This window comes from Rhincodon typus, chromosome 45 (genome assembly GCF_021869965.1).
Source record: "Rhincodon typus isolate 14 chromosome 45, sRhiTyp1.1, whole genome shotgun sequence".
NCBI classification, from domain to species: Eukaryota; Metazoa; Chordata; class Chondrichthyes; order Orectolobiformes; family Rhincodontidae; genus Rhincodon; species Rhincodon typus.
The window spans coordinates 4,176,833-4,198,722 of record NC_063376.1 but is presented as its reverse complement, the minus strand read 5'-3'; the positions used below and the strand labels follow the sequence as shown (position 1 = coordinate 4,198,722).

Sequence of the window (21,890 nt, the reverse complement as noted above, 5' to 3'; positions counted from 1 at the left end):
TGTCCCGTAGCGCCCAGGGATGTGCGGGTTAGGGTGGATTGGCCGTGTTAAATTGTCCCGTAGCGCCCAGGGATGTGCGGGTTAGGGTGGATTGGCCGTGCTAAATTGTCCCATAGCGCCCAGGGATGTGCGGGTTAGGGTGGATTGGCCGTGTTAAATTGTCCCATAGTGCCCAGGGATGTGCGGGTTAGGGTGGGTTAGCCAAGGGAAGTGCAGGGTTTGCAGGGATAGGGTAGGGGCAGTGGGTCTAAGTGGGATGCTTTTCAGAGGGTCGGTTGGACTCAATGGGCTCTAATCAATCTTGTGCCTGAGTCAGGATGGGGAAGAGCTCGGAGGGGAACTTGCAGGGGCTGGTGTTCTCCTGTATCTGCTGCCCCTTGTCCTTCGAGATGGAAGTGGTCCTGCGTGACTAAGGATCTTCGGTGAGTTGCTGCAGTGCATCTTGTAGGTGGTACACACTGCTGCGACTGAGCCTGAGCGGTGGAGGGAATGGATGCTTGTGGATGTTTGGGTGAAGGGGGCTGGGGAGGCGAGAGCTAGAAGTGGGGGAGGTGGTGATTTGGATTGTTGCTTGTACCTCCGCTGAGCAGGTAGTCTCTGAGAATGGGCAGGCAGAAGAGTCCAGACAGCGTGGCGAGATGAGGGGTGATGCCAGGGAAGACTCTCGAGAAGCCGGTTGCCTCTGTGCAGAAGTTACAGAAAGCGCCAACACACATTATCCCATGTGGGTGCGAGCCGAAAACATAGTTCCTCTTGGGGTCCAGCTCTGCCATTTTCACGATCTGAAAGCAAAAAAGGGGAGCAATGGTCAACAAATTTGATGGAGAGGCGCCACCTCTCGCAGACTTCCTGAGTTGCCTTCCAGCAACCTCGTACATCTGAGTCATTACAAGTTGCCACACTTGGCATATTGAAATATTCGTTCGAATATTTACAGAACCCTCCACCATCCCTGCTGCCCTCCAATTCTGACCTATCATCCAGCACGGAAACAGACCCTTTGATCCAACTCGTCTGTGCCGACCAGCTATACTAAACTAATCCAGTCCCATTTGCCAGCATTTGGCCCATATCCCTCCAAACACTTCCTATTCATATACTCATCCAGTTGCCCCTTAAATGCTGTAATTGTACCAGCCTCCACCACTTCCTCTGGCAGCTCGTTCCATACACGCACCACCCTCTGCGTGGAAAAAGTTGCCCCTCAGGTCAATTTTTAAATTTTCCCCTCTCACCTTAAACCTATGGCCTCGAGTTTAGGATTCCCCTACCCTGGGGGGGAAGACCTTGTCTATTCACCCTATCCGTGCCCCTCATGATCTTCTAAACTTCTTTAAGGTCACCCCTCAGCCTCTGACGCTGGGGGCTACGTTCCCCAGCCTATTCAAGCCTCTCCCTATCACTGAAACATTCAAGAGGGGCATTGGGGATTTGGGTAGAGATGGGGGGAAAGGCAGGAGATTAAGCACTGAGTCAAAATGCTGCAGGAACAGACTCGATGGGCTGAATGGCTTCCTTTGGCACTGTGCTTTCCAAAAACTGCATTCAGCCACTCCAAAAGTATGCTATTGATCTCGTTGGATTTAGAGACTGTCTGAATGCAAATCTGTCCTTTGACGTAAGCGGTCATTAACCACCAAAGATCTGGTAGACCATTTAGCCCTTCCTAAACTGAGTAAAGGTCTCTATTTATCAGCCCTGTTGTAAATTGCACACTCTGCAGTTTCATAATCGAGGGACTGATAAGTTCCAATTGATAAGTTATTTTATCTTGTTTTTATTTAAGTGTGGCTGGCTGAGCCCAGCATTTATTGCCTGTCCTTAACTGCCCCTTGAGAAGGTGGGGGTGAGCTGCCTTCTTGAACCATTGCAGTCTGTGTGGTGTAGGGACACCCCATTCAGGGAGGAGGGTGGATGGAGTTCCAGGATTTTGACCCAAGGATACTGAAGGGGCAGCCGATATATTTCCAAGTCAGGATGGGGAGTGGCTCAGAGGGGAACGTGCAGGGGGATGGTGTTCCCATGTATCTGCTGCCCTTGTCCTTCTAGATGGAAGTGATCGTGGGTTTGGAAGGTGCTGTCTGAGGATCTTTGGTGAATTTCTGCAGTGCATCTTATAGATGGTACACACTGCTGCTACTGTGCGTCGGTGGGGGAGGGAGTGGGGTGTTTGTGGATGGAGTGTTCATCGAGTGGGGGCTGCTTTGTCCTGGATGGTGTCGAGCTTCTTGAGTGTTGTTGGAGCTGCCCCCATCCAAGCGAGTGGGAAGTATTCCCTCACACTCCTGAGTTGTGCCTTGTCGATGATGGGACAGGCTTTGGGGAGTCAGGAGGTGAGTTACTTGCTGCAAGATTCACAGCCTCTGACCTGATCTGAGAGTCAGACAGATGTCCAGCACAGAAACAGACCCTTCGGTCCAACTTGTCCATGCCGATCAGGTATCCTAAATTAATCTAGTCCCATTTGTCAGCATTTGGCGCCTATCCCTCTAAGCCCTTCCAATTCATGTACCCATGTCTTTTGGAGCCACAGTATTGATATTTATCATGGGCCAAAGGGCCTGTTCCTATGCGTTACAGTTCTGTGGCTGGTTCAGCTCAGTTTCTGATCAATGGTAGCCCCCAGGATGTTGACAGAAGGGGGGAAAAGACAGTAAACCTGGAAGCAGGAAACGCACCGAAACAGGGAAGTAGTCACGCATGTATCTCCACACTGCCCAGCTCCTGACCCACTGTGACCTCCGACCTCCTGGTGGAAAAGAGACAAAGAAGATTGGCTGACGATCGGGGAAAAAAAATGTTCCGATAGCTCCTAACGTGGCTCAGGAATCCACGGGAGGGGGGCAATCGGATTTGGTTGTGAGGCCTGCTGTAGTCGGATAGTCCGGCTTTCTTCACCCCCCCCCCCGCCTCCCCCATTCACGTCACAAGTCAGGATTGTTTTACCTCTTTCGGGGGTATTGTTGTCGATCGTTAGCCAAGCCAGGTAGAGAGCCGCAATGGGCCAAAAGCGAGTGAGAAGGAGGTACACAGTCAGGAGGCTGCCGAACACACCTAGAGAGAGAGAGAGATCAAAGACAGTCGCAGAGTTTTCAAGCAGAAATAGGCCATTCAGCCCATCGAATCTGCTCTGCTGTCCAATGGCTGATCTGATCATCCTCAACTTCCCCTCGATTCCCTTCCTGATTTAAAACAAAAATCTGTCTCAGCCTCAGATACACTTAATGACCCAACCTCGACAGCCCCCTGCGGTAAAGAATTCCACAGATTCATTTCCTTCAGAGAGAAGAAATTTCTCCTCGTCTCTGGGTGACCCCTTATTCTGAGATGATGTCCTCTGATCTAGACTCTCCCACAAGGGGAAACAACCTCTCTCTGTCTCCCTTGTCCAGTCCCCATAAGAATCTTATATGTTTCAATAAGGTTGCCTCTCATTCTTCTAAACTCCACCTCTCTGTCTGTCTCTCTCTCTCTGTCTGCCTGTCTTTCTCTCTCTCTCTCTGTCTCTCTCTCTCTCTGTCTGCCTGTCTTTCTCTCTCTCTCTCTGTGTCTCTGTCTCTCTCTCTCTCTCTCTGTCTTTCTCTCTCTCTCTCTCTGTGTCTGTGTCTCTGTCTCTCTCTCTCTCTCTGTGTCTCTGTCTCTCTCTCTCTGTCTGTCTTTCTCTCTCTCTGTGTCTATGTCTGTGTCTCTGTCTCTCTCTCTCTGTCTGTCCGTCTTGCTCTCTCTCTGTGTCTGTGTCTGTGTCTCTGTCTCTCTCTCTCTCTGTGTCTCTCTCTCTGTCTCTATTCCTCTGTCTATCCCTCTCCCTTTCTGTCTGTCAGTCTCCCTCTCTCTGTCTCTATGCCCCCTTCTCTCTCTCTATCCCTCTCCTCTCTCTCTAACCCTCTCTCTGTGTCTCTCTCTGTCTGTCTGTCTCTCTTTCCCTCTGTTTCTGTCTCTCCCTCTGTTTCTGTCTCTCTCTCTCTGTCTATCCCTCTCCCTATCTGTTTGTCTGTTTCTGTCTCTGTCTCTATCCTCTATGTCTCTGTATCTCTCTCCTCCCTCTCTACACCTTGCTCTGTTTCTCGCTCTGTCTCTCTCACTCGCTCTGTCTGTCTCTCTCACCTGCTTGGTCTGTCTGTCTCTCTTTCTCTCCCTGTTCCTCTCTCTGTCTATCTCTCTATCTGTCTCTAGCTCTTGCTCTTTCTGTCGCTCTCTCTGTGTCTAGCTCTTGCTGTGTCTTTCTCTCACTCTGTCCTCTCCATCCCTCTCTCTCTGTATCCCACTCCTCCCTCTCTATCCTTCTCTCCTATTTCTGTGTCTGTCTCCCTCCTCCCCCTCTCCCTCTTCTTCTCTCTCGCTCTCTGTCTCTCTCTCTCTTGCTCACTCTCACTCTACCTTGCTCTCTCTTTCTCATCTGTCTGTCTGCCTCTCTCCCCTCTTTAAAGATAACCTTTATCCACTGGCCTTTGGTCACTTGACTGATTATCTCTGCATCTGGTGGGTTATCTAGTGTTGCTTGAAAGCCCCTTGCGAGGCAAGGTGCAACTTAAATGCAGCTTGTGTGGGCATGGTAGTCGCTGTTGCGGTCGATCCCTAATGAGCAGGCCCCCCCTCGCCGCTGACCAGCCCCCCAGGCCGAGGGTAGAGGGGGTGGGGGCAAAGGAGGGGGCAATGTGTGATGGAGAGTGGAAGGGGGGGATATTCCTTATCCTCTGCCCGACACTGCCCTGTAGCTGAGCTCCCAGCACGCTCTGGGCTTGTCCCCAGTGGGGAGCTGGTCGTGGCCAATGGAGGCAGCGGTGCTTGATGGGTCAGGGAGGGGCAGTTGATGGGGGCAGAGGGGGGTAGGGGGTTTGGAGTAGGTTGAGGAAGTGTTGGTGTTGAGGGGGGCTGGTGTTGAGAAGGTTGAGGGTCTGAGAAGGGGGTTGAACTTGGGTTCTGCAGGACTCTTGTCGGGGGGGCTTAGCAGGGTTGTTAAGTCGAGAGAGTTTATAAGGCATTGAGGGACATTGGATTGAGGGGTTTTCTGAGGGGCAGCCGGTGTTGAGGAGGCATAATTGAGGTTGAGGGGTGTTGGTGTTGAGGGGAGTTAGTGGATCTGAAGAGGTTGAGGGTCTCCGGGGTTGTGGAGCTAAGGTTTGAGGTTCTAGGGGGTTTGAGTTTCAGGGGAGTTGAGGGTCTGGACGTTTGAGGGTCAGAGGGGGTGGAGACCCAGGAGTCTGAGTGGGTCTCCTCCCTGTACCGGGGCACAGCGAGGGTCCATGGGCACTTGGAGCTGTAAAGAACGAGCCTGACTCACCCAACAGCAGGAAGGTTAAAACCCACTGAAACACACTGAGGGTCTCCAATAGCCTTCGCAACATCATCCTGCAGTCACCACCGAAGCTCGTCAACAGGCCTGGGGAGAACGCAGAACAGAGAGTGTGACACGAGGAGAGTGTGAGTGTGTGAGCACACTGACGCTGACTGTTCTTTCTCTCTCTCTCTCACACTTGTTCTCTCTCTCACTGTCTCTCGCTCTCACATATACACACACACACATTCCCTGGTGATCTAGTGGTTAGGAATCTGCTTCAGGCTAGGTTTGATCCCTGGTTAGGGAATAGAAATTCTGTTGTACTAATTCACCTTGGGGTCAGTACTTGCTTATGGGTGGCACGGTGGCTCAGTGGTTAGCACCGCTGCCTCACAGTGCTAGGGACCTGGGTTTGATTCCAGCCTCAGGCGACCGTCTGTTGGGAGTTTGCACATTCCTTCCCTGTGTCTGTGAGGGTTTGCACTGGTTTCCTCCCACAGTCCAAAGGTTAGGGTGGGTTGGCCATGCTAAATTGCCCCCTAGTGTTCAGGGCTGTGTAAATTAGGTGGGTTTTAGGGGGATGGATCTGGGTGGGATGCTCTGAGAGTCGGTGTGGGCTTATTGGGCCGAAGGGCCTGTTTCCACACTGTAGGGATTCTATGATTTTTCTCCCTCACACATTCACTCTGTCTCTCTCTCACTCTCTCACTCTCGTTCTGTCTCTCGCTCTCGCCCTCTCTCCAGAAGACTGTTTAATCACGGACCTGCTAAAGGTGATGGGGAATGAGAGAATCCCTCTGTCCCAGTCTGGCCGTCGATCCAGTTAGATTTGCCCACGAGGAACACATTCCGAGGAATACTCAGCCCATCCCTGAACCTCACACTTTGCCCCGGGCTCCCAGAGATAACGTCTGCTCAAAATAAGATTACAGTTGATGTGGGACAGATTAAGGAAACTGTGCAAAGGTTACCACAGTGTGACAACATCCAAGCCGTTTGTACAGAAACGGTCTTACCAGCACAAAAGGAAGCCATTCGGGCCATCTGCAAGGGGCTAGCATTTACCTTTCCTGGTTCTATCATGGGTCGCTGGCTGGGGCAGCAATTTTTTAAAGTTGTCCCTAATTGCCCCCTTGAGAAGGTGTGGAATGCAGACTGTGCCGTTATGGAGGGAGCTCCAGGATTGCAAAAAAGAGAAGGACGGAGAGAGAAAACGAAAGGGTGGGGGGAAGGTGATAAAAGGGAAGAGAAAGAGAACAAGAGGGAGAGAGGAAGAGAATAATAGAAAGGGAGGGAAAAAGAGGCAGAGATTAAACGAAACAGAGAGATAGGGGAAAAAGGAAGAGAATGAGAACAAGAGGGAGAGAGAGAAAGGAAGAGAGGGAAAACGAAGAAGAGAGAAAATGAAACAGAAACTCGGAAAAGGGAAGTGGAAGTGAACAAGATGGAGAGGGAGAAAACGAAAGCAAGAAAGAGAAAACGAAAGGGAAGGGGAGTGAAACAGGGAAAAAGAGGAAATGAGAGAGGGAGAAACAGAGAGAGCAAGCGAGAGGGAAAAACAGAATTAGAGGGAGGGAGAGAAAAAAAGAGGAGGGAGAAAAAGGAAGGGAGGAGGAGACACAGAGAAACGGCGATGTGTTTGCATTGTGAATGGGAGGGGAGCATGCAGGGGGACTGGTGTTCCCATCTATCTGCTGGCCTTGTCCTTTCTAAATGGAAGTGGGGCTTATAAGTTGGGAAGTTCCAAACAAGGGATGTAAAGGTTGCTAATATTTGAGAGCACTACCACGGGGCCGTGAGGAGAGAATTCAGGGATCCCGGAAGCTCTCAGGAAGGCTAACGTAGGCATGCAGGTTGAAACTGGGGATGGGTTGACAATTGGAGTGACACAGAATGTCATCGGATGTACAAGGATGAAATGGTTGGTGGGAGTGTGGTTGTTGTGCGGCCACAGGGTGACAATACTGTGGCTTTGAGAGGTGTGTTCTTTTCTGGGCTTTTTTTTAATGAAGAGAGGTTGGGACGGGGTGTGGTTTGGGGTTGAATGGGCGGTCTCTTCTAAGTCAACAAAGTAATCCGCTTGTGAGAAACTTGGGAGTTTTTTTTAAAAAGTTGGAACAATAGAAGCAGCCTGAATGGGTGGAGTCAAGCTCCCACATAACCAAGATTTTTTTAAAATTTAACTTTCAGTAGCTGTTGGGGGCTTTGGAAACTGCTATACACCTCTCCCTGCTACAGCAAAGCACTTGAATTCTCTCTCTCACAATGCGTTTTATGTCCTGAACTGGAGAACTGCCGTTGGGACAATCTATTTTTACTGAATTTGCCTTTGCCAAGGGTGTGTTCGTGGGATGTTACCATGTTGGAACCATTACTGTTTAGTAGTTAAATAATCTATTATTCTGTTAAGTTTTCCAATAGAGTTCAGTTATTCCAACGTCTCCTTACTTTTCTTTGTATTTTAATTATAGTTCAAGAATAACGTGTGTTTTGCTTCAAGCCTGGGGGTTTGGCCAGTCGAATTGCATCCAGAGCGCAACACCTCACACCTGCCTTTAGAAATAAGAAAAAGTTGGGGTCTCAGCTATCTTCTTAATATATTTTGAGGGTTCCATCCATAACAAGATGAAGGGGGATGGAGGGTGTTATTGGACGTACAAAGTGGGGGTGGAGAGGATGGAGTTAAGGTAGAGGTGAAAAGGCCAGTGAGATAGAAGAGTGGGAAGGGCTTTTTTTTGCCTCTAACCAATATCCCAGGTCTTCCCATCCTTTTGTGGATTTGGCGGAGATGGCAGCCATCTTGAATTCCGTTTACTTGCCCGAACAGCCCCCAATTTGGGGCATATGTCAAACGTCCTGCCATAGAGGAATCTCTGAAACCCCTACTATCCCACCCTCTCCACCGCACACAGACGCATCCCACTCCCTTCATCTCATTGTAATGTTTGCTCAGGTCTCTTTCCCCTCGACTATGACAATATTCTCCTTAACTACTCGCCATGGGAACTACACTGTCTCTGGATAAATATTTTTCTTGCCAACGATTCTCCACTGGGACCATTAGTGACGATCTTAGTTACCATCTCTAGTTCCATCAAAACCCAAAACACCTTCTCTACATTGACCCCTCTGTCATGACTCAGTCAGGGTCTCTCCCAGTCCTATATTCTCCGACCACACAGCGTTCCAGGCAAGACAATTATCCTCTTGGAATTAGACCCCCTCAGTATCCCCCCTTGCTTCTTTATCCCTCCTGAAAAATGGGGACCTGATCCAGAAACATATTGAATTACTGACACACTCTCCCCGGGGACGCCCTGTAAATATTGACTCTCCCTTCCCCAGGGACACCCTGCAAGTACTGACATAATGAATAATACATCACTTGACGATATATTTTCAACTCAGGACGGTGAGTGGCTCAGAGGGGAACTTGCAAGGGGCTGGTGTTCCCATGTATCTGTTGCCCTTGTCCTTCCAGATGGAAGTGGTCCTGAGAGACTAAGGATCTTTGGTGAATTTCTGTAGTGCACCTTGTAGATGGTACACACTGCTGCGACTGAGCGTGAGCAGTGGACGGAGAGGATGTTTGTGGATGTGGTGCCAATCAAGCGGGGTCTGCTTTGCCCTGGGTGGTGTCGTGCTTCTCGAGTGTTGTTGGAGCTGCCCCCATCCAGGGCAAGTGGGGAGTATTCCCACACACTCCTGGCTTGTGCCTTGTCAATGGTGGACAGGGAGTCAGGAGGTGAGTTACTGGCCCTGATATTCCCAGCCTCTGACCCGCTCTTGTAGCCACTCCATTTGTGTGGCGAGTCCAGTTCAGTTTCTGGTCAGTGGGATGTTGATGGTGGGGGATTCAGTGATGGTAACAGCATTGAATGTCAAGGGATGGTGGTTAGATTGCCTCTTATTGGTGATGGTCATAGCCTGGCATTTGTGTGGCACGAATGTTACTTGCCACTTGTCAGCCCAAGCCTGGATATTGTCCAGATCTTGTTGCATGTGAACATGGACTGCTTCAGTATCTGATGAGTCGCGAATGGTGCTGAACATTGTGCGATCATCAGTGAACATCCCCACTTCTGACCTTATGATGGAGGGAAGATCATTGATGAAGCAGCTGAAGATGGTTGGGCCTAGGGCACTACCCTGAGGAGCCAGGAGTCTTGCGGCTCATTGGTAATGTCCCTACCTACGAGCCAGGAGTTAGTTTGAGTCCCACCTGCTCCAGAGATGTGTCTACCATACCATACACTGAGGAGCTCCTGCAGAGATGCCCTGGAGCTGAGATGACTGACCTCTGACAAACACGACCAGCTTCGTATTTGCCAGGTATGACTCCAGGATAGTTTGCCTCTGATACCCATGGACTCCAGGTTTGCTCAGGTTCCTTGATGCCACACTTAGTCGAATGCAGCCTCGATGTCAAGGGCTGTCACCCTCACTCAAAGTGTCATATGCTTCTGTTCACATCTTCCTCATAACATCCCAACAGCCCATTCATCAACACCTTTGCTCGTCCTGTAATTAGCCAAATGCCCTTTAAACACTGTTCATCTCATGCCATCCCTAGTGGAATACGTTCCACATTCACCTCGGAATAAATATTTTTTTCTCAAGCTCTCTGTTCGGTTCATTAAAGATTATTTTACATTGATTGGCCACTTGCCATTAAGATCTGGAACATCTCTAGTTGCTACACCCTTTGTTCTTTTACTTTCCAGGAAACAAACAGCCCCACACTGTTCCAGTCAGTCAGTTTCACTCTGTCAGTTTCGGGAATAATTTACCTACTGACGCAATCCACTCACCTCCGGGTACCCCTGTAAATACTGACGTACTCCCTTCTCCCCTCCCCCAGGGAACCGCCCCCCCCCCCCCCCCCCGTAAATACTGACACACGCCCCCTCCCCAGGGACCCCCTGTAAATACTGACACACTCCCCCCCTCCCTTGGGACACCTCCTGCAAATACTGACACACACCCTTCCGCCATCGCCCACCCACATCCCCAGGACCCCCTGTCGATAAAATTATGAGGGGCATAGATAAGGTGGATTGTCAGAGTCTCTTTCCCCACGGTGGAAATATAAAATACCAGGGGAGGTAGGTTTAAGATGAGAGGGGGGAAAGTTTAAAGGAGGTGTGCGAGGCAATTTTTTCACACAGAGGGTGATTGGTGCCTGGAAGGTGCTGCCAGGGGAGGTGTTAGGAGCAGATATAATAGCAACGTTTATGAGGTATTCAGACAGACACATGAAGAGGCAGGGAAGAGAGGGATCTGCACCATCTGCAGGCGGATGGGATTAGTTTACCATAGCATCGTGGTCCGTATAGACCTGGTGGGCCGAAGGGCCTGTTCCTGTGCTGTATTGTTCAATGTTCTTTGACAAGGTCCCTCATGGTAGGCTGGTCCAGAAGTATAAGTCACATAGGATCCACAGTGACTTGGTCATTTGGATACAAAATTGGCTTGGGCGTAGAAGACAGAGTGTGGCAATGAATGGGTGATGTTTTAACTGGGGCTCTGTGACCAGTGGTGTTCCGCAGGGATTGGTGCTGGGACCCGTGTTGTTCATTATATATATATATAAAATGCAGCTGGTTTGATCAGTAAATTTGCGGACGACGTGAGATGGTGGGGATGTGGATAGTGAGGAATGTTGTCAAAGGATACAGCAGGATATAGACCAGCTTGAAAGTTGGGTGGAGAAATTGCCAGATGCAGTTTAATCCTGGCAAGTCATAGAAACGTACAGCACGGAAACAGACCCTTCGGTCCAACTCGTCCATGCCAACCTGATATCCTAAATTAATCTAGTTCCAGCATTTTGGCCCATATCCTTCTAAACCCTTCCTATTCGTGTACCCATCCAGATGCCTTTTAAATGTTGTGATTGTACGAGCCTCCACCACATCGTCTGGCAGCTCGTTCCATACACACACCATCCTCTGCGTGAAAAAGTTGCCCCTTAGGTCCCTTTTAAATCTTTCCCCTCTCACCTTAAACCTACGGCCTCTAGTTTGGGACTCCCCTACCCGAGGGGGAGAACCACTTACCCTATCTATGCCCGTCATGATTTTAGAAACTTCTATAACTCACCCCACGCTCCGGGGAAAATAGCCTCAGCCTATTCAGCCTCTCTCTCTATAGCTCAAACCTTCCAACCCTGGCAACATCTTTTCTTCACCCTTTCAAGTTTATCAACATCTTTCTTATAGCAGGGTGACCAGAATTGAACTAGAAGTGTGAGGTGATGCATTTTGGGAGGTCAGATGCAAGAGGAAAGAACTGCATTCAACTCCTACTTGAAAACATTCAATGTTTTGGCTTCAACCGCTTTCTGTGGTAGAGAATTCCACAGGCTCCCCACTCTCTGAGTGAAGATATTTCTCCTAATCTCAGTCCTCTCGTGTGTCCCTTAGACTGTGACCCCACACTCCTTTCCCTGTTCTGGACTTCCCGGGTAGAAATGGTGTGATTTTTCTCGTGAGGCCTACTTGAAAAAGGCTGACGAGCACTGGTAGAGTTAACAGGCCTGCAGTGGTTGCCACGGTGACGGGGCTCGGGCCTAGGGCAGGCTGCAAGATGTAACAGTCAGGGGATTGGGCCAAAGGCTCAAACGAAAGTTAAAATTGCAGGGATTGGGGGAAGGAAGAGTCAGAACTGGAGTGAAGAGTGTGAAAAAATGAGGAGAGAGCACATAGAAACCTGAAGAACGCTAACAGGTAAAAACAGGAAGGGTATTCCTGAGTCTAGAAGCAGCGGTCTAACAGGCTAAAGGGTACGGTGGAGGATGGAGATAAGGAGAAATGGTTTCACCCAGAGAGTGGGAAGTCTGTGGAATTCCCTGCCACAGAAAGCCGTTGAGGCCAAAACATTGAATGTTTCAAGGAGGAGTTGGATTTTGCTCTTAGGGCTAAAGGGATCAAAGGGTATGGGGGAGAAAGCGGGTTGGATGATCAGCTGTGATCATATTGAATGGCTGAGCCAGCTGGAAGGGTAGATAGGCCTGTTCCTATCTTCCATGTTTCTCTGAAGCTTTTGAAAGAGTTGTCATGGACTTGTTGGGCCAAATGGCCTCCTCCTGTACCATACTAGTCTATGTGTGCAGGGTTAGTTGAGGGTATAGTGCAACGGGTTTCTCTTGGCGATAGACTGTTCTGTATTGAGTGGCATGGTGGCTCAGTGGTCAGCACTGCTGCCTCACAGCACCAGGGACCCAGGTTCGATTCCACCCTCCAGTGACTGTCTGTGTGGAGTTTGCATATTCTCCCCCGTGTCTGCGTGGGTGTGCTCAAGTTTCCTCCCGCAGCCCAAAGATGTGCAGGTTATGTGGATTGACCATTCTAGATTGTCTAGGGAAGTGTAGGCTAAGTGGATTAGCCATGGGAAATGAAGGTTATAGGGTAGGGTGATGGGTCTGGATGGAATTCTCCTTGGTGGGTCATTGTGGGTGTGATGGGCTGAATGGCCTGCTTCCCCACTGTATGGCTTCTCTGATGAATGAAGAAGGTGTTTGGAACATTTGCCTTTATAGGTCAGTGAATTGAGTATAGGAGTTGGGAGGTCATGTTGCAGCTGTACAGGACATTAGTTAGGCCACTTTTAGAATACTGCGTTCAATTCTGGTCTCCCTGCTACAGGAAAAATGTGAAACTTGAAAGGGTTCAGAAAAGATTTACAAGGATGTTGCGAGGGTTTGAGCTACAGGGAGGGGCTGAATTTCCCTGGTGCATCGGAGGCTGAGGGGTGAATTTATAGAAGTTTATAAAATCATGAGGGGCATGGGTAGGGTGAATAGACAAGGTCTTTCCCCTCAGGGTAGGGGAGTCCAATACTGGAGGGGCATAGGTTTGAGGTGAGAGGGGAAAGATTTAAAAGGGACCTGAGGGGCAACATTTTCACGCACAGGGTGGTGCATGTATGGAATGAGCTGCCAGAGGAAGTGGTGGAGTCTGGTACAATCACAACATTTTAAAGGCATCTTGATGGGTACATGAATAGGAAGGGTTTAGGGGAATATGGGCCAAATGCTGGCAAATGGGAATAGGTCAGATTGGGATGTCTAATCGGCACGGGTCTGTTTCCATGCTGCATGACTCTACGACAGATTATTAGGGGCACAATATCCAGTCCAAGATTTTATGAACCTTTAAACTCCCTGCTCTGCATTTTCTGGCAATGTTTTCTCCCTGTCTTATGGTGTAGGTTCTGCATCAGGCAGTCAATTCCCTGATCTGATTGGTAAAATATTTGCATCTGGAGGGATTTGGTTGTCCCTGAACATCAGTCACAGAACGGAATGGAATGCAACAGTTCGGAAAATCTTCCGACAATTACGCAGTATGCTTGCTGGGCCCTCGCTTGCTGTGTTGATGTTTCCTCGCAGTGAGAAGAATTTCCTCACTCCACTATAAACAAGGTTTATGACGCTGTTTGCTGAGAATGACGTTGCTGCACTGTTCGGAAAGTTTGAGCAGATTTACCTCCCTGCACTCTGAGAGGCGACAGGACTGTAAAATTTACAAACCTGACCGGGTTCTGTTCAGCGTAGAGGCACCTTGCTTTGGGCTGGAGAGCCTTGAACATAAGTCATGGTTTCTGCACAAGGACTGTGTTGTAGAACATAAAGGCCTAGGTACATAATTCTTGCAAGTTTGCGTCACATGTAGACAGGATGGTTAAGAAGGTGTTTGGCACGCTTACTTTCGTTGCTCAGTCTTTTGAGTATAGGAGTTGGGACGTCAATTTGAGGTTGTAGAGGATGTTGGTGAGGCCTCTTCTGGAGCACTGTGTCCAGCTCTGGTTGCCCTGTTACAGGAAGGATATTATTAACCAGGAGAAGTTTCAGAAGAGATTTACCAAGATGTTGCTGGGAATGGAGGGTTTGAGTTATAAGGAAAGCCTGGCTAGGCTGGGACATTATTCACTGGATCGTAGGAGTTTGATGGGTGACCTTATTGACGTTTATAAAATCATGAAGGTTATAGATAAATTGATTTTCATGTCTTTTTTTCCTTAAGGTGGGGGATTTCAAGACTAGAGGGCATATTTTTAAGATGAGAGCAGAAAGATTTAAAAAAGACACAGGGGGCAAATTTTTTACACAGAGGGTGGTTCGTGTGTCAAATGAACTTCCAAAGTGGATGTGGGTACAGTTACAACGTTTAAAAGACATGTGGATAAGTACACAAATAGGAAAGGCTTGGAGGGATGTGGTCCAGGCGCATGCAGGTGGAACTAGTTTAGTTTGGGACAATGGTCGGCATGGACTGGTCGGACCGGAGGGTCTGTTTCCATGCTGTAGGACTCTATGACTGAAATTTCTTCTTGCGAATCTTTGGAATTGTCAATTCCAGATACTCTGTGGACTACATCCAGGACAGCGACTGATGGATTTTTTAGATTTTAAGGGAATTAGAAATCAGATAAGGGATGAGGCATTGGAGAGCAGATATATGGGAACACCATCCCCTGCAAGATCCTGTCTGAGCCCCACACTATCCTGACTTGGAAATATATTGGCAGATCACTCTAAATCTGTGAAACTCCCCTGCCCAACCCCATTCCTTTTATCAATGGAAGCTATCTTCTCCCTATCTGCTCTGTCCAGCCCAGAGCCCACTTGTGATTTCGAAATTCTCATTGAGCTGTCCCTCTTGGACCTTCCTCTATCCAAGGAGAATGGTCCCAACTTCTTCAACCTCTTCTCATCGCTGAAGCTTCTCATCCTTCTGATCATACAGTACAGAAGAGACCCTTTGGCCCACTGAGTCTGCACTCTGACCTATATTAGTCCCACTTTCCCTGCACTAGGCCCGCACCCTTGAATGTTACGATGCTTCTGTAACACTCCTGGAGCCATTCTTGTGGAAACAGAGAAAATCAGAGCAGGAGTAGGCCCTTCGGCCCCTCGAGCCTGCTCCAGCCATTCAATAGGATCATGGCTGATCATCCGACTCAGTTCCCCGTCCCCACTTTCTCCCCCATAGCCCTCCCCACCTCAAGCCCATAGGGGAAGCAATGGCTGAATGGTATTATCACTGGCCTGTTAATCCAGAGACCCAGGAAATGCTCTGAGGACCTGGGTTCAAATCCTGCCGCGGCTGATGCTGAAGTTTGAATTTGGACTTAAGAGTCTAACGATGACTATAAATTGATTGTCACTAATGTCCTTTAAGGAAAGAAACTGGCATGGCCTACATGTGACTCCAGATTGACAGCTAATGTGGTTGGAATCATCAAATCCCTACAGTGTGGAAGCAGGCCATTTGGCCCATCAAGCCTCAAGATCAAGTAAAGAGCATCCCACCCAGACCTATCCCTGTAACCCTGCATTTACCATGGCTAACCCACCTAACTTGCACATCCCTGGACATTCTGGATAATTTTGCGTGGCCAATCCACCCTAAACTGCACAGCTTTGGACTGTGGGAGGAAACCCGCGCAGACACGAGGAGAACGAGCAAACTCCGCACTAGTCGCCTGAGGCTGGAATCGAACCCGGGTCCCTGGCGCTGTGAGGCAGCAGTGCTAACCACTGAGATGTTGTGGTTGGCATTTGACTGCCCTCTGGGCAATTATTACTGTCACATGTACCGAGGTACAGTGAAAAGTTTTGTTTTGTGTGCTCTACAGGCAGATTGTACCATACAGAGTGCGCCAGGGTAGCAGAACAGGGTGCAGAGTACAATGTTACAGACGTAGGGAGGGTGCAGAGAGAGATCGATAGGGTAGCTCAGTGGTTAACGTTGCTGCTTCACATCCTTGGGTGACTCTCTGTGTGGAGTTTGCACATTCTCCCTGTGTCTGCGTGGGTTTCCTCCGGGTGCTCCGGTTTCCCCCCCAAGTCCAAAGATGTGCAGGTTAGGGTGGATTGGCCATGCTAAATTGTCCCAGAGTGTGCAGGCTGTGTGGGTTAGCCATGGGAAATACAGGGGTTATAGGGATAGGGTGGGTCTGGTTGGGATGCTCTTCAGAGGGGCAGTGTGGACTCAACGGGCCAAATGGCCTGCTTCCACACTGCAGGGATTCAATGATTTCAAAAGGACGGCCAATAAATGCTCCTTTATCTATTAACGGGATGAGGATATTGCTGGCCAGGCCAGCATTTATTGTCCATCCCTAATTGCCCAGAGAGTAGTTAAGAGTCAACCACATTGCTGTGGGTCTGGAGTCACATGTAGACCAGACCAGGTAAGGATGGCAGTTTCCTTCCCCAAAGGACATTAGTGAACCGGATGGGTTTTTCCTGACAGTAGACAATGGATTCATGGTCATTATTAGATTCTAATTCCAGACTTTTATTAAATTCAAGTTCCACCATCTGCCTTGGCAGGATTCAAACCCGGGTCCCTGGAACGTTATCTGGGTCTCTGGATTAACAGTCCAGCGATAATACCACCAGGCCATCACCTCTCCAATTGGCCCTAGCTAATGATGCCCTTATGGCCCGCATGATTAAAGACATTGCAACTTTTTGTTTATTTGACTTGTGCCCGCAAAAGGTCTAACCAGAGACCTTCGAAGGTGACGACTTGGCCACTCGGGGAAGGGTGCCAGCGATGCCAGCCTCTGTGGAGATAGAGCAAAAGCTGTATCTGGTCAGCCACCTTCCTTGTGGGTTTGCAATCTGTGTGTTACCAGAGGATATGGCGTGTGGACCACTATCCATTCCTGCTCCCCTGCATTCAGGCTGCACGCAAGTGAAAGGAGAATGGAGAGAAAATACAAAAGACATAAAAGGGTTATTGTTGATGACGGGGGGTGTGGTGGACAAAAAGCAGGAAAATTGCTCTTCGTCTCAAATGCCAACCATCCCCATGGCAACCCTCGAAGTTTCAATTCCTTTGATGTCAGGGTTTTGTACCTGGGAGAATTGGAGAGTTTGGGGGTGGAGGGGATGCATGACTTAACTTGTGTTTGTTGAGGGAACGTGTTCCTGGAGGTCAACATCAGCCTGGCTTGGGGAGACACGATTACCCCCCTCTACCACAAGGAACTCTGACATTGCGACACCTCCCGCAGTCGGATAGCCGGCCCTCGGGAGTAAAGAGAGAGAGAGAGAGAACGCAATTGGATGAGAAGCCAGTGGCTAACAATCCAGGCTCATGAGGGTTAAGGTGAAGTTCTCACTGCCTCTTTTTGCCTGAAGCTGGATACCTGACACGCCTCTCGCTATTTAAAGTCACTCAGGTGCTTTCAGTGCGACACTTGAACCTCCTGTATCCGAGCTGGGGGTTAGCTGCTATCGTCTTCCGTGTACCCCGGACGCCGATCTAGCTTCCTCGCACTCTCTTGATCAGACAACGTTTGACGAGGTACTGAGCTGCACGTTCGGTGCTGGGGAGGGATTTGGGGCGGGGGGGAGATGTCTGGGGCACAGTGCAGAGCGCAAGATCAGGGAGGAGGGCAGCAGTGGGGCGCGGTGGAGGCGGTTTTCGCAGTGGCATTTGAGCATCCTTGAACGGGATAGAAAGCCCCCGACGAGCCATCGAGCCAAGACATGGACGTTGGGTACCGAGAGAGGCAGTGGACAGTGAGACAGAGAGAGAGAGAGACTGGGCACCGAGGGAGTGAGCACTGAGGGAGAGTGGGCACCAAAACAGGGGAGGTGTGGGGGGGAGGGATCCGAGGCTCCACAATGGAATTCAAATGGATTTAAAAAGTCCGGAATGAGGAATCAGAGATGAACTCCTTCATTAATTGGAATGTGATGGATCTAAGGGTCTGTTTCTTTGCTGGTTCGCTCACAGTGCCCAGAGAAGGAAACTGGCACATTTACCCTTCTCTATGTGAGTCCAGGCCCCACACAACTGGGCTAACACTTTATTGCCCTGTGGTCTATTAAGGACGCAATACTTATGATAGACACTCCCATCCTGGGCAGCATAGTGGCTCAGTGGGTAGCACCGCTGCCTCGCAGCTCCAGAGACCTGGGTTCGATTCCACCCTCGAGCGACTGTCTGTTTGGAGTTTGCCTGTTCTCCCCTGTGTCTGCTTGGATTTACTCCCACAGTCCAAAGATGTGCAGTTTGGGGTGGATTGGCCACGCTAAGTTGCCCACAGTGTACAAAGATATGCAGGCTTGGTGGGTTAGCTGTGGATAAGGCAAGGTTACAGCGATAGGGTGGGATGCTCTTCAGAGGGTCGGTGTAGGCTCGATGGGCCGAATGGTCTGCTTCCACCCTGTAGGGATTCAATGATCTATGCACAGATGTTGAGGGAGGGAATTTTGGAGACTAGGTTCCCACAAGGCTCAACAGTTAATGACATGAGGAAATGGAAGGTGACCAGAATTGGAAAAGTATGGAGAACTTGAGGAGGCTGGGGCTGGAATATAGAGGGTGTGGGCCCGTCACATGGGCTGGAGGAGAGTAGCGAGCCCGTGGATGGATTTGAAATCAGAATGTTAAAATCGACGTGCCCCTTTCTGGGCGCCGATGTGGGTAGAAGGAGGTATTGATGATAGGGTCAACGAGCCTCGTGTGTGTGTGTTTGTGTGGCACGGTTGGGGTCAGGACATGTTGCGATGGGAGGGGAGGAGCGTCTTAGGGTAATGGAGCATTGGAGACCAGGGCATTGGCGGGGACAGGCCAGAGGCAGCGATGCCAAGATTAAGGGCATCGTTTGTGAGGGGCACAGCAAGATCCCATAGCCCTTCCTTTGGCAGGGCAGAGGTGTGCAACCTTTCCACAGTTGCCCTCCAAAGCCTCATGCTTGCTGTAGGGTCAAAATCTGGAGGACAGCCTGCACCACACCCCCACCTCAATTTCTCACTCCAAATGCCCTTGGGGGCCATTTTGAGCCCAAACAATCAGAAGATGACAGCGGGTAATGTAAAATAAGGGGGGGGGAGTTTGGGAGGGGGGGGTGGTGGTGGTGGTGGTGGTGGTTGGGCCATGGCCAAGTTGGGGGAGAGAGGGGTAACGGGCCTACGCTTTGGTGAAGAGGCAGATGGAGTTCATTACTGGGAGTCGTGGACCACATTGTGTCCTGGATCTTGCCCTCCCCTCATCAAACCTGCCCCCCCGCCGCCCCGGGAACTACCATCATTGAGGCTCTCCTCCCTCCATTGGTGGTGGGGGGTGGGGTTGGGGGTTCAATGTCAGCCAGGTCACCTGGGCGGACATCTTGTTGGGCATGGGAGAGACACAGCAAAATGGCTGCTCGCTTGGCCAACGCTGTGCAGTTGGAGTTAGCCCCCAAGGACCCGAATGGAATGTTTGGGCTGAATGGTTAATTTCTGCACCGTGCATCCAACCAGTGGGGCAGAAAAAAATTAGCCCAAAGAGAAAGAACTTGCATTTAACCAGGGGGCAATTCCTATCCACTGCTGCTTACCGCACCCCACCCCGCCCAAACCCAGTTTTACTTCCTGTTTTTAATTCCGATTCCCTCCACATTCTGCTTTTTTTCATTGATATAGCACCTACTGGATGTCCCAAGGGTTGTTAGTGCCATCCATCTTTCAGCCCAAGCTATGAGTCACAGATCCATTGAGGGTCTACAGCACAAAGAAAGGCTCTTAATGCATTGATTAATAAGAATTATAACAACCTGGATAGAATTACATTCGAATTTCCGAATTAAAATCCAGAATTAAATTAAATTCTGAATTTCTGAAATAAATTCAGAATTTACACAGCCCTTTGGCCCATCTTATTTCCCCCCTTCCTCTCGCCCCACCTATTTATCCCCCTGTTCCGCGTTCCCTCATGGCTTTATCCAGCTTCCCCATGGATCCATCCCTTCCGCGCTGACCACTCCTAGTTGGAACAGGCTCTGCCTTCTCCTCACTCTCCGGATGAAGGGAATTCTCTGGAATCATGGAGACCTGGGAACATGCAAGATGAGGTTCTGTCACAGAATCATCGAGGCCTGTACCATCAAGATAACAGTCAACCACATTGGGCTGTGGGTCTGGAGTCACATGTAGGTCAGACCAGGTAAGGATGGCAGTTTCCTTCCTGAAAGGACATTAGTGACACAGATGGGTTTTTCCAACAATCGACAATAGATTCAATTTCGTCATTAGACTCTTAATTCCAGATTTTTTTGGCATCGCAATTGCACGTCTATACACTTCCTCAATACGATGGGAGTTTCTGCCTGTGCCACCCTTACAGGTAGATTCCCAACACTCTTTGGGCGAAAGGTTTGTTCCTTATATTCCTTCTAAAGCTCCTGCCTCTTCTGTTCCCCCACCATCCCCCACCCCTGTCATTGAGCCCTCCATCTGGAGGAAATGTTTCTTCCTGTCTATGCCCCTCATCATTTTTGATATCTCAATCATGTCCCCCTCTTAATCTCCTCTACTCTAAGTACAAACACCCCAGTCTAACCAATCTCTTTCCATCACTGAAACTCTCCAGCCCAGGCATCCTGGTAAATCTTTCCCAGACTGGGCAACATTCTGGTAAATCTCTCCCGGACCAGGCAACATCCTGGTAAATCTTCCACTGCACCCTCTCCAGTGCAATCACTTCCTTCCTATAATGTGGATTCCAGAACAATACAAAGTACTCTAGCTGCGTAGCCTAGCCGACATTTCATACAGTTCCAACATCACCTCCCTGCTCTTACGCTCTGTACCTCAGCTAATGAGACCACTCCCAATCAAGGGTTACCTCTATGGGGGACAGGGATAAGAGTTTGAGGAGGAGAAGGTCAGAGTGTAAGGGGGCAGGGAGGGTTTATAATGAACTGCCCTTGGGGTTCATACTGGTGGCTTCAATGGAGAACGTCTGTAAAAAGCCCACACATTCTGGGTCATCTCTCTCCCAGCTTAGACATGTGTGCTTCTACATGGAAGTGGTCGTGGGTTTGGAAGGTGGTGCTGAGGATCTTTGGTGAATTTCTGCAGTGCATCTTGTAGATGGTACACACTGTTGCGACTGAGCGTCGGTGGGTGGAGGGAGTGGGATGTTTGTGGATGTGGTGCCAATCCAGCGGGGGCTGCTTTGTCCTGGATGGTGTTGAGCTTCTTGAGTGTTGTTGGAGCTGCACCCATCCAGGGCAAGTGGGGAGTATTCCATCAAGCTCCTGACTTGTGCCTTGTCGATGGTGGGACAGGCTCTGGGGAAGTCAGGAGGGGAGTTACTCGCTGCAGGATTCCCAGCCTCTGACCTGCTCTTGTAGCCGCTGTGTTTATGTGGTGAGTCCAGTTGAGTTTTTGGTCAATGGTGACCCTCAGGATGTTGATAGTGGGATGTTGTAGAGGCTGGAGGAGGTGACAGGGAGGAGTGTAAGGGCTGGAGGAGGTTACAGAGATAGGGAGGGTGTAGGGGCTGGAGGAGGTTACAGAGATAGGGAGGCGTGTCGGGGAATGAAGTAGGTGACAGAGATTGAGAGGGGTGTAGGGGCTGGGTGATGTTACAGGGTTGGGTAGGGGTGGAGGGAATGGAGGAGGTCACAGAGACAGAGAGGGGGTTTAGGGGCTGGTGTTGGTGACAGAGATAGGGAGGTGTGTAGCAGAATAGGGGTTGGGATGACAGAGACAGGGAGGGGTGTAGGGGGACGGGGTTGGTGGGGGTGACAGACACAGAGAGGAGTGTAGGGAATGGAGGATGTGACAGAGATAGGGAGGGGCGCAGGGAGACAGTGTGGT

At 49.8% G+C, this 21,890-nt stretch overlaps 2 protein-coding genes across 2 annotated transcripts in view; one reads left to right on the top strand and one right to left on the bottom strand.

Moving 5' to 3' along the window:
* LOC109923339 (diacylglycerol O-acyltransferase 2-like) overlaps positions 1–6,527 on the bottom strand; it is a 7,167-nt gene extending 640 nt beyond the window's left edge. Inside the window, exons 1-6 of the mRNA XM_048620187.1 lie at positions 6,295–6,527; positions 6,043–6,189; positions 5,282–5,380; positions 2,947–3,054; positions 2,679–2,749; positions 578–782 (exon numbers count right to left, since the gene is read on the bottom strand). Coding sequence (XP_048476144.1) covers positions 578–782; positions 2,679–2,749; positions 2,947–3,054; positions 5,282–5,380; positions 6,043–6,189; positions 6,295–6,361 — 697 coding nt within the window. The 5' untranslated portion in view covers positions 6,362–6,527. The remainder of the gene's footprint in view (positions 1–577; positions 783–2,678; positions 2,750–2,946; positions 3,055–5,281; positions 5,381–6,042; positions 6,190–6,294) is intronic.
* Positions 6,528–17,509: 10,982 nt separating this feature from the next.
* The window catches only part of LOC109922622 (cornifelin homolog), a 26,638-nt gene continuing 22,257 nt past the window's right edge, over positions 17,510–21,890 (top strand). Inside the window, exon 1 of the mRNA XM_048620211.1 lies at positions 17,510–17,601. The gene's annotated coding sequence lies outside the window, so the exon portion shown is untranslated. The remainder of the gene's footprint in view (positions 17,602–21,890) is intronic.